The 15116-nt window shown below is 37.0% G+C and overlaps 1 protein-coding gene across 4 annotated transcripts in view; it reads left to right on the top strand.

The window, feature by feature from the left end:
- Positions 1–15116, top strand: part of LOC129451420 (dedicator of cytokinesis protein 9) — a 113665-nt gene that overhangs the window by 28096 nt on the left and 70453 nt on the right. For 2 of the 4 annotated variants that reach the window (XM_055214512.2, XM_055214510.2), the window contains exons 1-2: positions 8493–8776; positions 14902–15018. In XM_055214512.2, the coding sequence (XP_055070487.2) occupies positions 8660–8776; positions 14902–15018 (234 nt within the window). In that variant the 5' untranslated portion in view covers positions 8493–8659. Of the gene's footprint in view, positions 1–8492; positions 8777–14901; positions 15019–15116 lie in introns of those variants that run through there. The other 2 variants (XM_055214511.2, XM_055214513.2) reach the window with 1 other exon arrangement.

Below are 15116 nucleotides of genomic sequence, written 5' to 3'. Positions count from 1 at the left end.
GTGTGTGTGTGTGTGTGTGTGCGTGCCTGCACGGGTGCGTGAAAGAGCCACACTCCAATCGGTCTGTGCAGCATTAAAAACCTCGGATCAAATCCGGGCGGGGCTCCTGGTGGTCTGACTGCATTTAATAACGTTGAATTATTTTAACGCGTTAATGATTCATGAATTAATAGCATGAGTTAACACGTTAATGCTGCCAGTCCAAAATGACTCGCAGAACCCAGTCCAGGATGACCCTGTGTTATTATTCGTTTTGAGAGGCTCTTATCATTTTTACTAATACTTCAAACAAATCAAAATAATATACATTTAGTTTTATAATATATTTATAAGGTAACACTTTATTTTACGGAGTCTTTGTTACACATGCTATATGTAATTATTATAGTAATAACAGTTAATTATGCATAATTATGTGCAACTAACCCTAAACCAAACCCTAATCCCAACCCCAACCCTATAGTAAGTACATGTTGTTAATGATTATTACTTAGTACTTAAATGTATAATTACACTGTAACAGTGATACCGTAAAATAAAGTGTGACCATTTATAATATATTATAATATTATAATATATATTCAGTCCAAATATAAAATTACATTTATTCAAAAGATCATTAAAATGAATAGCCTACAGGTTTCAAAAGGCACCTATACTGTTTAAGTCAAAGCCTGCTAGGTTATTATTATTATCATTTGGCCAAGAATTACAGAAAAAATACACAAACTGAAAATACAAAAGAATTTAGCAATTGTTAAAAAATGTATTCATGTGATTTTTTTACATTAATGTTGTAAAATAATTGAGTCCATAATAACCGTACAACCGTGATTATTTATCAGACTATAACCGTACCATCAAAATCTATAATCGTTGCATCCCTAACTTGAAGTCTTATTGGATAAAAGCGACTGCTAAATGTATACATTTAATTTAAAAGAAATCTGATCATACATTTTTTAAATGTATATTTCAATAAATACGAAAGAAGAACTATTAAAAAGATGGGTGATATTGACCATAAATCTATCAGATTTTCTGCTTCCTCTCACCATAACCTCACTGTGTGTGTGCGTGCGTGTGTGTGTGTTTTTGCAGTTTGATTGAAATGAATTATTAAAGGAGTGTGCCTGCAAAAGAAGCACAACGCCAACATCCATTTTGTTTAATTCCTGGAGATTTATCTTAAGGTGGAGCTCTGACCACAGCTCACTGGAAAATAAAAGAAACCCCATTATGTCAGGAGTCTGAAATGCTGAACCTCCAACACCCACCAGATAAAGAGCAGACCTATGTGCTTTAGATCTGTCTGATAGGATTTCATTTAGTTGCCTTTGATTTCTTAGAGATTTTCATTTGAGAGAGATTTCAGTTTGTCAGCATGAAGTTTGATGCATATGGTGAATAATTCTGTCATCTACAGGGTTTCTGCCAGGTGCACACTAGACTATGCATCTAAATTTAAGGAAATTGATGTTTATGATGTCTTATATTTAATTCATAATGGTCTTTAGAAGTGTTCACTTTGACAGTGTTCCCACGGGTCCTTGAAATCCTTGAAAGTTTGTGAATCTGGGGGAAAAAAATTCAAGGCCCTGGGAAGTTTTTGAAAATATACATACATAGATACACGTCATTGAAAGTGCTTGAATCTATTTTATGCAAGAAGTTTAGTGAAAAAAAAACATATAATTCCCTGTGTAGTGTAGGATAATATCATAAAAATTCTAGACTTTTTAAGCACACATGCTAAACTGTTGGTTTAAACCTTTATATCTTCTGTTTGCGAATGTTGATTCATACCAAAATGCTTTTTTGCATAGTTGTGTTTGACACATGAAAACATCTCGGGTTACGTATGTAACTGTTGTTCCCTGAGAAGGGGCCGAGGCGCTGCGTCTCTAACACAGTCTTTGGCAATATTTCAGATAGCGATATACTTCCTGGCCCCCGCGTCACCCTGTCTTTGTCGTTAAGCATCACCATTGGTTGAATTTGATATACACATTCAGACGCACTTACACTTGGAGGCGTCCCAAAAGTGTCACCGCAGTGACGCAGCGCGAGTTCCCTCGAAAAGGAACTGTAACAATGTATCTTAAAAAGTAACACAATGTAACCTTGCTCTCACTTGAAATGTGTCCCCACATTTAGTCCTTGAATTTAAGGTTATTGGACCTTGATAGTCCTTGAAAGGTCCTTGAATTTGAAGTTAACTAAGGTGTGAGAACCCTGATTTTACTTTGTGAAACATGCAGAAACCCTGATCTATCTGACTAATCTACTATGACCAATCACTTTTATCTAGTGAACATGACATTTATGCACAGATAAATATGAAAGTGATGTTTGAATTTATGGATAATGTGCTAAATACTACAGTGTCTCCCATGTTTTCCTTGCTTGTAATGTGACGTATGTATCCATCAGTGTCTTCTGTGATTGGCTGAAGTTTTTCTTACATCACAGCATCTTATAATCTCATATATACTCAAACCACTAATGCCGTGGTGGCTTTATTCACATGTAACACAGCAATAATCTGTGTTGGATGCATAAATATGTCTCATAGAGAACGAATGGGTCTGATTTTGATTGGTTGTACAGTACGCTTTTATCTTTGCTCCTGTGAGGATTTGTGTTGGTCAGTAGATAAGCTTGTGTGATGTTGGGAAGCACTGAACGACACAGGAAACAGACCCGAACCCACTGGGTCATGTGACTCACATCACACTGAATGTGTTTCCTACACAGGAAGGGTGTGTGTGTGTGTGTGTATGGGCACACTGTTGCTGCCAGACAATTCTGCTGTGTGTGATTTGGAGGTCATGGTAGCTGTGATAACCTTTAACCTGTATGTCTCATCTCTTTTATATATTCTCACTTACAGGTTTGTGTGGTTATCATTCAGCTTTTCTTTAAATTGAGAGTAATTCTGTTACAGACCTTAAGTGTAAATAATGATGAAAGCTTATGTGGAGCTCACACATGCATCAAGATTATAAGATTACAGAGATAATCTATTCCCCTGACTGCTGTATATGGCTTTTGTAAAATGTATTTTTGAAGGTTGTGTAATGTTTGCAAATCTTAAATCTTCTTGAATCTTCTTATCACATCTCATCTTATCTGGTTGCTGATCATGAATAGTGTGTTCAGTGTAATATGAAGTCCTGCACAGATCGATTCTCTGCAGGTCAATGGACTGAAAACTTCAGTCAACAATCAGTAAATGCACCACTACAGTACATGGTAGTCAGTTGTAAAATAGTTTTGTCATTGTGCTGTAAAACTGTGTTTTTTACTCTGAGAAAAAACAGTGGTAATAGAGATTGGATTTGTATGTAGGTTTGTTAGACCCCAAACATGCAGAGACTCGCCGATATTACCCACCATCCTCAGCGTACATTCCTATAATGATTCAATGATCTCCAGATGAATAGATTCATGACTGAATACTCATAAATCCCTCCTGAATGAATGGAGATGATGAATCTGACAGAAATAAACAGACAAACAGAGGTGAGGGGTAATGAATGTTTATATGGTTTTATGGCATCTGTTAACACTTGTTTGAGAGATTCGGTTCTGTTTACAAAACTCTAATGTGGTCGACGTTGATAAGTGTTGTGTACTAGTGATATCATTGTGTGTACAGGATGTTTGCTTGTAGATTAGCTGCTGTGTGATTCTCAGCCTACAGGTGGCAGCAGTGCTGCATTATACATGTGAATTATGAGACCGCTTCAGTTTTGACTTTAATCATCATTTCATGTCTTGTGTTTATTTCAGTCCAGCGTCTGTTGAGTTTTAACAAAAGCAAACCTCAGGAGTGACACATAGTCACCCAACAGCAAAAACAACAAGACTCTTGAAAGATGTGACAAAAAAATCAGTTTTTTACAAAGAGTTTTTCCCATGTACATGTAAAAGCATTAGTATTTTGTTGTTGAGAAATTATTTTTCTCTGCAGTATTGAAGATCAGAAAACGGCATCTTTTTTGTTATTTTGACCAACATTTCAATATTCAGTAAACAAATGCAAATAAAAACATTATTTATTATGAAGAATATGTAGTTGGTAGTTGACAGAATGAAACAAAAAATATAATTTTATTTAAACGGATATCTATAAGTAAATAAAAAAACGGTAAAAAAGTTGTATTCTTTAAATCAAGTCCACAAGAAATTTTTTTTTTGCAACAAAGCTTTTTTGTCCTACACATGATAAAAAGAAAATGAAAAACATAAGTTTCTATCTTTAATGATATTTTACAATATTTGTATGTGCCAAATGATTAAAAGAGCTACTGTAAACATAGTGATGCATGTCAAAAAACACGGTTTATGTACTACAAATGCTCATAAGTCTAGCCCTCATTAGTTGCTGTTGCTATGCCTGTCGAGCTTTCTTGTCTGGCAAGTCTATTACAGTATGTATGCATCGGTGTCAGATTAATTAGTAATTTTTGGTGAACAGGTGAAATATCTGAGAGAGCAAGACAAAAGGAACTGCATTCAAGGTATATATCCATGATTAGAAAATAAATTAATCAAAAATGAAGCTAAAGCATTAAGGTCCCAGCGCAATCAGTAGCCGCCTCACACGCTGACCATCCAAATGGGAAACACAGAAATTGAGAATCAGCTTTGTTCATGCACAGCAGGGTAAGTGAAATTTATGAAAATAATCTAATAATTATAAATCAAACATCTTATCCATAAGTCTTGTGGATGTTCCCTCCCTAGAACTAACGTTAACCCAGGGAGAGCCGCGATCGGATTGGGGTACTCAGGGGGGGTTTCAGGGGGAAAAGGCCAATTGGAGGCTTGTATGTTAAGGCGCCTTCGAATTGGGACAGCCTTCGTCGCGGCCTGGTGACGTCATTTGCCGTCAAATACGGCCTTGGAAGGCCGCAGCCCCTGAATTGGGATGCACCCAGGGGTAGGCCGTCCATAAACAAAATGCTAAAATATTTATTAAACTATGTCAGTCAGCATCCGTCTGGCCTTTAATCATATTTTATGTTCAAATATATGCATTATGAACAAAGAACCATTATTATTTCCAAACAATGATGTGCTGTGCTAGCTTGATAACATTAAGCAAACGTAGGTGTTTTTGATAATCCTGTCGACATTTAGTTTTCCACACTGCTTGATCCACGTCCGGCATTTTTCCCTTTGGGTTTTAGGTTTCGGGAAGGGAAAAAATTCCACCACCCTGTCCAAACTTTTAGAAAACTGGGTATCAGATTTACACAATCCATACGCACAACACTTCGGTATGTTTCCCTCGCTCAAAAGCTTGACAGACCTCCCACGCCTAGTTACGGTTGCTAAACCACGATTGGCCTATGGCGGTTTTCGGGCGCGGCTTAGCGAAGGGTCAATTGGCCAAATAATGTTGTGCTATAAATCTCCAGATGTTCACAGGTTTGTGGTAGGTTTAGGAAATAAACTGGTGTGAAAACAGTGTCAAGTCAACTTTTATTTATAGAGCACAACTTTAAACACAACTGTAGTTGATACAAAGTGCTTTACAATATAAACAAAATAACTATAAGAAAGGATACAAGAAGAGAAAGTCTATAAGGTGTTCTCACTAGTATAATGAAAAAACCCGTGTGTGTGTGGATGTGTGATAAAACTCTCTTGGGCCCTTTAGTAGAAACAAAGCTGCATATTCTTAGAAATGTGTATTTTGTCTCATTCCAAGTTACACCCTCTCCATTTCTTGTTTCTGTAAAGAGAAATTGCCTGGATCACGCTGGATTATGCAATACACAGTGATTGCAGTGATTACACACCCTACTTATTTCGTGGTGATGTAGATGTTAGGGGTCAGAGGTCAGACCAAACCCTTACTTATGATTTTCCTTTATTTAGATGTTTAGGCTGTTGTGGTACTTTTTTTCGGAAATGTTTACGTAATGACACATACAAACAATTAAATTAAAATTAGAAACAAATTTACCAAAATTATGAAATGGTTCATCATTTGAAATGGTTTCTACTGTAGTTGTGAAACACACAGACATGCACATTTAAAGATACTCAATCCTGGCGCTTTCTAGCCTTGTAATAATTGTCATGTGAGCGTTTCGCCACATGACATGCAAAAACCATACCTGTCAACCCTCCCATTTTTCCTGGGATTCTCCCATATTTTACCATTCTATTCCGCCATCATCCCGTTTAAATAATTCAGTGTTTCCCATACGTTGATTTACTTGTGACGCACCGCCCACAGAATCAACACTGGCTGCCACGAATAGATTTTTCATGATTCCCATTTACATTTATATTTTACTGTTTAAAACAGCTTAATTCATGTTGCGAGCGCTCAGTGCACCCCCCCCCCCCTCTATCTCTCTCCCTCTCTCATCTCTTTCTCACATGACATTGAAAAGGTGGCGGTGCTTTAATGTCCGTTCCTCAGTATACTATCTTTTTAGTGTAAGCGTCATCAGTCACGGATGTACTGACAAAGAAGACGACTGATCTAGTTTAAAATGACTTAACGAAAGGTTAGCATTAGTCTTTCCCACAGACACGTTTTATTGATGTGAGAGCTTTCTCTCTTCAATGTAAATGTGTGGTGATTTTGTCAGACGATGTCGCGTTTATAAATCAGGATTTTAGCAGCAGTTAAAGGAACAGCTGGTTGGATTAAACACAAGGTGTTACTGGATCGTGTTTATTCACTACTTTATAGTCTACTTATTTTATGTCTGACAACAGAACAAATAATATGTTAAAATAGCATTCAGTTGTGTTAAATGCAACATAATGTGACGGATCAAAAAGTAGAAGTGAAACATATTTCAGGTGCCAACATTCAATGAACGCAAACACGTGATGACATCACATATATGCTAAATAGCGTGTGACATCATCCCCGCCACAGTCTCTCAAAATCCTGTGGGATACACTGTAATTTCCTGTATTTCTCCCATATTTTTAGTCACTTCACTAGCCGCATTTAATAAAGCCACAAACCCTCTATGTATATATAGGAGGACAATGTAACATATTATTTCAATGCATTTTTTGGCACCTTTAAACATAATGTGGTGCTTTCCCGGACATGAAATAGATTAATCCAGGACTAGGCCTTAGTTTAATTAGAAAATATAAGTTTTAACAAATATGCCTTACTAAAAACATTACCTGTGTGCATTTTGAGGCAAAACAAAGGACACTGATGTATTTTAAGATATGTTAGTGCAAGTTGTTCTCAGTTTGGACAGCTCTTACATTTATTTTAAACTAGGACTAGTCTAATCCCTATCCGGGAAACCACCCCTTTATGTGTATTTTTTGAAGACACTGTATATAATATGTATGTACAGATTGAAACACACACATGCTCTAACGCACACACGCTTGTGATGTCCTCAGGGTAAGGAAGTGTAGGATTATGACAGGCTTAACACTCTGTGTATGTGTGTGTGTGTGTGTGTGTGTGTGTGTGTGTGTGTGTGTGTGTGTGTGTGTGTGTGTGTGTGCGCGCAGCTGTGCTGGTTCCTAACCCCTCCACCCCCATGTCTCTGTATTGTAAAAGATAACACACACAGTCCTTTTGTGGATTCTTAACAGTGTGTTTGGGTTTGTTTTGTGTGTGTGTGGAATTCCCTCTTAGCAGATGAATAAACAGGGTGTGTCCACAAAGACAGGAGACATTTTTAAACCTCCTGTTGCACACACACAAACACACACACATGTGCACAAGTTACAGAAATATTTTGATTTCTTTCATTATTTACTTACCTCGTGTCATTCCAGTAAATGTACAAACACTGACACAACTGTAGTACTATACACTGTAAAAATAACATTGACAATAAATCTTACCTCAAGCTGTAAAATCTCATTTACGGTATTTATTTTCTGATTTAAAATGTGATATGTCAAGACGCGTCAGGCGAGTTTTAATGAAAGTGATGCTGATTGACATTAATTGTTTATCACGTCATAAGTAGTTTATTTGCACATTTTAAATATTAAACTAAGTCTTTCCTTTCTTTTAACATTTCTATTATTTCTCATATAACTGCAGTACAATTCATTAGAGAGCAAATGATGTTTCCTCGGGTGTCTTGTTTCTCACATCGTTCTCCTGAGAAATAATCTATTGTAATCTCACGTGTGTTTCCTCTAATGTTTCTGAAGACATCTCAAATATGTCTCAAGCTCTCTTCACGCTGGCCATAATCATAAAATTGAAAGTAAACATAATTTGTATGAATGCAAACACTTCTCATCATTTCACACTTCTTTACAACGTAATGAGTAATAGAGTTTTCCTCTAGGTGTCTTTGTCATGGTGTGTGTGTGTGTTTGTGTGTGTGTGTCTTTTGTGACACTGTCATTAGTGTTCAGGTGGATACCATAAGGCCATTTGGCTGGTACTGGAATGTGTGTGTGTGTGTGTGTGTGTTTGTGAGGGAGGGAGGGGCGTTCGGTCTTCAGTCAGAGCGTGAGGTGAGGCTCATGTCCAGTGTGTGACTTTGTGTTATGGAGAGAGGATCGGACTGTCGGATATGCTGAGCCGTGTCTGGGATCTAAAGAGGAACGCTGTGATTCCAGTCATTCCACAGGTTTATATCTGGGACTCTATAGGAAGAGTTGATCTGACAGAGAGAGAGTAGACATGCAGGGCAGGACGGGTAAAACAGGCAAGAAAGAGCTGGTGATTGAGTCTCCTCAGCAGTTTAAATATGTACCTGTACTGGAGGAAGAGGAGGGCAGCGGAGGTCCACAGGGGAAGGTCAGTCTTTTAAATCTGACATCTCATCTCATGAGTGTCTCATTACAGCTGTCATTTTCAGATTCATTCATAACTTCGTTCATTGACTGTACTTAACAATCTACTTTGTGTTTTGCGGTTGTATGTCACAGTCATATTTTTGTAATGGTATAAAAACAATGAACTTTGTGATAAATGAAGTTAAAGTGTAAAATGTTTATGAAGGTGTGGTTCTGACAGCATTGTTTAAAGTTATTGATTAAACCACACACACACACACATCTATAAACTCTAGCAGTTAAAATGCTTAATGGCACTTTCGTCAACAAATACATGAAAAAAATAAAATGTGGTGATATCTGATCATGTGGTATTTTCATTTACATACTGTATTATTTATACGGTACCACATATACCACGGTATGTACATGGTATTTTAAGCTACCTGGAAACCATGAATGACAACCATGGTATTGTCATTTAACATTATAGGGCCGGACCCGCTTTCTCTGTCTCACACACGCACAGACACACACACATGTGTGTATTTTACACACCCTACTGCTACAATAGCGTTGAGATCAGCTTTCAGAGTAAATGTGTTGAAGTAAAGAGAGTTCTGGTGCTCAAAGGAGTATGATGTATACTGTATGTTAAAGCACTTGTGTAGATCATACAGTAAAACTTTGTGTGTGTGTGTGTGTATGTGTGTTTTTGTGTGTTTGTGTGTGTCACTTCTACTGTCAATGTGAGAGAATCAAGTATATTCTGTAGTATGAAAACAAACCGTTTCTTAGTCTGTTGTGTTCAGATGGAGTTTCTCTGTTGGGTTAAGATGTATGCAAAATACAAAATATAAAGAGTGATTGAATGTGATTCATTTGATTTGATTATTTCCCCAACGATGTCCCCCAAGATTTTGTAAATTTGAAGAGCAACTGTGGTCCGATATATGATTTTATATTTTCTTTGATGTATAAGTGTGTATTAGTAAATGTTAATGATATGCAAAAGGTACATATCTCAAAGTAAACAATGACGCGAGTTATCGTCTCCAACGTAAATCTCTTACAACAAACACACGGATTGTAGGCAACAGTTTATCTTCTGGGCTTGTTGACATGGACAATACCGACATTATCATAATTTCTCCCGCTTTGACCGAGGGGCAACCTTCCGATCTCTCTAATGAAGCCAACACGGAAGTGACTTAAACTGCAATTCATCGACTGGCCGCTTGAGGCTGGCTTCAAAAGGGAGTCAATTCCCATAGACTCCCATGTTAAAAATGGCCAACTTTACAGTAGAAAATAATATGTTTACAGCCTGGTACAAAAAGTGTTTTTGGCCTATATAGCTAATTTTGCCCTTCATGACAACTGTGAGGGGGGTGAATTTTTTTGTAACTCACCCGTTTAGATTATATTAAGCCATAAACGTCTGCATAATTAAGGGCGTGGCCGCTTGAGTGTCGGTTGAACAGCCACTGCTGTCACTAGACTCGCGCTAGGCGGGCGTGGTTTCACCTCAGCTTCACCCATGTCCCTCCTTTTTACCCATTGTCGGTTTTCCGCGATTAATTCGCGGGGACGCGCGGCCAAGATGGCGACGGCAGGCAACGCCTACTTTAAGCTTCAAAAGCGATCTTCACAAACCAATGGGTGACGTCACGGACACTACGTCCATATTTTTTTACGGTCTATGGCTTTGACTCACAGCCTGTAAGTTAACTCCTGTTAGCATTACATTGTGAGCGAGTCTTTCAAACATGGTAAGGAGCATCAGAGGTATTCAGGCCAATCACGACGTACAGACACAGCGCTTTTTAGATAGATGTGTTTTGTACCAAATCAGAGCGTTTGAGGAAGTCAGGATATCTGGAGCTACAAAAATGTACGGTATGTGGAAAATAATGTGTTTTAGACCATAAACCACGCGGACACATTGTATTATACCAAATACACAAAATAACCTTGTTTTTAGCAATGAAATAGGTGCACTTTAAGTCACGTCTGGAAAAAATCTTGTAGTCAAGGTACAGCTGCGGAAATAAGTAAGAGACCACTCCAGTTTTGACTTTAATCATCATTTCTAGATGTATTGTGTTGATTTCAGTCCAGTGTCTGTTGAATGTCAACAAAAGCAAACCTCTGGAGTGACATAAAAGCTGTGTCCCAATTCAAGGGTTGCAACCTTTATAAGCATGAAACCTTAAAAGGGGAGCACTCAGTCTTTCAAGGTGGCAGCCTCAGAAGTTCGCGAACAGAACTGAAATGAGAAGGCCTAACATTTGGAGGACCCATAATTGGCGTCACCTGCGGCACGCGCTCACCACGCCTGTCAGCAGGACACAGCGGAGACGTTTCTGACTTATTAAAATAAATATGAAATCAGAAAAATATTAATTTATTTTAGAAAATATGACACGTTGATGTAGATTATACGCAACATAAAAAGAATAATATTAACACAAACATAATACTAAAACAGTGACAAGAAAAAATGGTTTCTGATAAATATACTTTTTTAATAAAGGTTTTAATTGTTTATTTTAAGATATCCACCCATTATATGCAGCTGTGCAATGACTCTTGGGATATCCTCAGCTGTTAAGGATTCATTCGTTCTATCCTTAAAAGCGCGGAGAAATAAGGACGCGTTTTGAGGTTTCATTCTAAGCATCCTTTGAATTGGGACGGCCTTGCTAGCCTCAAGTCCCGGTGCTGTGACGCAATCAGTCTTAAAATACTTCCTTAGAAGGTCGCAGCCTTTGAATTGGGACACCCAACAATAATGTAAAAACTGAGATGAGATCTGAAAGATGTGATTAAAAATCTATTTACTTTTGAACTATTCCTAAAATAGGCTACATGTAAAACATGAGTATTTTGTTGTTGAAAAATTAATATAAACTAAATTTAATTATTGCAAAATGTTTTACTTATATTTTACGGTTTCAGTTTTAAGTAAATAAATGCAAATAAAAACATAATTTTTATTAGGAATTTGGTTGAAGTGTTGTCTGTAGTTGACAGAATGAAACAAAATTATCATTTTACTTACACCCATACCTATAAAAGGGGTCTCTTAAAGGGGGGTATAACCATGTTTATACATTGGGGCTGTTGAATGCTTTATTCTGGTTAGTTGAGAAATGTTCCACTGGTACACATTATTTTTCAATAACCTAACCTGTCAAATATCTTAAAATAACCCCCAGAGCTATGTCTGTAGTAACTGTTGTATAAGTGTTGTGCTGCATTAGTACCTTCGGTGTTATTTTCGAATAATTCAATGTCCTGTCATCAGTTGTTCCTTACTTCATGTATTCTGACTTATTAACAAAGTTAAAGAGTTGTAATCCTCATGCTAAACAAATGCAAAGTGTCAAAAAAGCAGTTGAGCGTGTGATGGAGTATAATCAATTCCATATCAACCGTACTTACCACCGGTCTCAATTTAGAAATACTTCTCAGCTGGTAAAAACAATTTACCAGAATGCTCATCATTTGCATTGTTCCTTTGAGTAAAAGTCACAGGCATCATTGCACGTGACAACTTTGTTATATATTAAATATCAATAATGGCACGAAAGAAGAAGTGTGATTTTGGAAGTAAGGAGAAGAAAACCTTATTCAGCTTTCCAAGTAACCCTGTCTTAAGATAACAGTGGATGCACTGTTTGGCATTTTACAGGGGAAAAACGGAAAGGATGTTCTGTCTTTTATAAATCTGACAACGCCAAAGGCTCTGTGGAGATATAAAGGATGTAATACTATATACTCCCAAGATGAGATTGGCAGAAACTGTGTGTTAATTGATATTTAACTTTTCCACTGTATACTGCAGTAATCCTTCACTCACACAGAGACAACATTACTGTGTCATCATTCTGATGACAACTGTACAAACATCACCCCGCTCTTTCATCTACCCACTAATACAAAAAGGTGTGCGTGTGTGTGTGTGTGTGTCCCTTTAATCGTAGCTGGAGAAAGATTTAGCCTCAGTCTGCATTATAGTCTCTTATGCGCTGTTCACAAATGCATTGTGTGAAACCAGACAGTTATGTGTCGGAAACTGCCGAATGTAGCATCTATGTACATGTATATCTCTGGTCCGAGCTTTGATATTGAGTAGAGGTGGGGACTAATTTGCATATTCATAGAGCCACGTATATTAATGAGACACTTGTACATTCATGTAGTTACATTCAAGCTGTTTTAAAAGCACTATTACACATACAAATTTTTACATATGCTATTATGATGCATAAAGATGACTTTTAAGAGATAAAACTATTGACTACAGGGGGACTTTAAGCCAGTAACAATAAAAGATCACCTGTCCATCATATGACAGTTATTCAGCTCTCGTTATGTGTTAAATATTAAACTTCTGAAGGATTTAAATGCTTATATAAACAGTGATGTGTAGTAAGACTGGTTAGTGTTTCTGTATTCACTATGTTGAGTGTTAACAGATCTACTTCATGTGTTTTAACACACATTAACACTGCTGTCCTCTCATTGGTCAGTGTAGTTATGATCTCATCATGAAAATAATTCTGAGCTCATTTCACCAATATCACTCCCAGATGTGTAAGTGGACAGTGTTATCTCACACTCCCAGATTCCTTTTGTATTATCAGTGGAAATATATTATTACCAAGATCTGCTTCCAAATGTCTCATATTTTCTGGAGATCATCACAATATATTTTTTACAGCAAGAGAACCTGAATAACTTTAAAGGACTGGAGCAGCTGTTATTTGTGGATATTGACTGTTGTTGCATGCGTTAACTATCTCTTAGTGGAGTAAAGATGTGAATCGTGATGAATTTTAACTATTCAGGTTAATTAATTTTACTTAATAGCATTTTCTTTACAGTTGTATTATTAAGCATTCTAGCGACTCTCTTTTTTTAGAGAAACAAACAGACAGTGATCATAAATGCATTGTATTGTGCAATAAATTGCAAGGTGCATTTGAATGACAATTTTTATACAGAAACGGTGGTATACAATGTGTTTTATGTTACATATTATAAAATGATTAGTTCCAGTCCTTGATTCTGATTGGTCAATTCATTGCACAGGACCCTTAGCAATGTAAACCTATCTGTTACTGTTCACAGTTTTTTTTTCATCGGAAGGAAGGCAGTTAGTAAAAGTTTGAGTTGATATAGTAACTGTTTAAGGTACTCATTGCTGTACTATAACGTAACTGTTAACTCTTTTCTAGATAAAGTAATAACACAGATGTTGCCTTTTGTTTTATTTAAGTAGGTATATTATTGTTATGTTAGAGAATCAAATAAGCTTAACAAATATTCATTCTACAAAGAGCAATTTAATATGCCCTTTAAAAGGCTTTTTTTCTGTATACTGAAAATAAAACACTGTACAGTCTTCAGTGTATGAATTAAATTTAGATGCATTTTATAAATAAAACAGTTCTTCAGTCATGAACAGAGAGTGAATTTTTTCTTTAATATTACTGACTACTGAATTTACGTTACTGTAGCTTTAAGACGTGAGAGAGATCTTTGCTCTGTACTCGTGCTGAATGACAGGCTGTGTCTGTGCGCGTGCATCAAAACTTTAAAACACATACCTATGACAAATTTTCGGCATGAATATGCAAAGTCCGTGATAGATATATATGTTGTATACAGTGTTTGATGGGGATGTGAAGATGCATCGCGCCGCATGTTAGGACTGGAGCGCATCCTCATAGAAAATACACACATCTCTCTGTTAAGACAAAGAGAAAAATACAAATTTGCAGGTCGGACATGAGAAACAGGTCGTAAAAATGCTTGCGCTGTGTAAAAATTCTCAAATTGCACCCGCATTCAGGATCCCTATGATGACAAAAGTAAATAGAAAGATCGGTTGATCAGATCTGCAAATTTAGTGAGTACCAATCGAGTTATTTAATATGATGATCGACAAAACCAATCTACGGCTGATCTATTGGAGCATTCGCAGATTACATTGACTTTAAATATACAGCACAGTCTGGAGTACCTTATTGCTTACTTTTGTTATAGAGTTTTATCTGTTTCCAGTCTGTCCTGATTTGTGCACACTGGTCTTCAGGCTCAGAGAGATGATGTGTGTGTATATTTGTGTGTTTTCAGGTAAAGCCGCGTGTGGTGGAGCCTCTTGACTATGAAAATGTGCTCATACAGAAGAAGACTCAGATCCTCAGTGATGCGCTCAGAGACATGCTGCAGTTTCCTCTGGAGGATTTTCAGGTGAGAATATCTGGCAACCCTATCAGCCGCCCGTAGGCTTCTTGTGATGATCATTTCACACACAGTCTCTGTCAGTCAGGATTAATGTCAAACATTAT

The sequence above is a fragment of the Misgurnus anguillicaudatus genome, chromosome 17, assembly GCF_027580225.2.
Source record: "Misgurnus anguillicaudatus chromosome 17, ASM2758022v2, whole genome shotgun sequence".
Taxonomy (NCBI): domain Eukaryota; kingdom Metazoa; phylum Chordata; class Actinopteri; order Cypriniformes; family Cobitidae; genus Misgurnus; species Misgurnus anguillicaudatus.
Note: the sequence above shows the minus strand (reverse complement) of the source record. Positions and strands in the feature narration are given on the sequence as shown.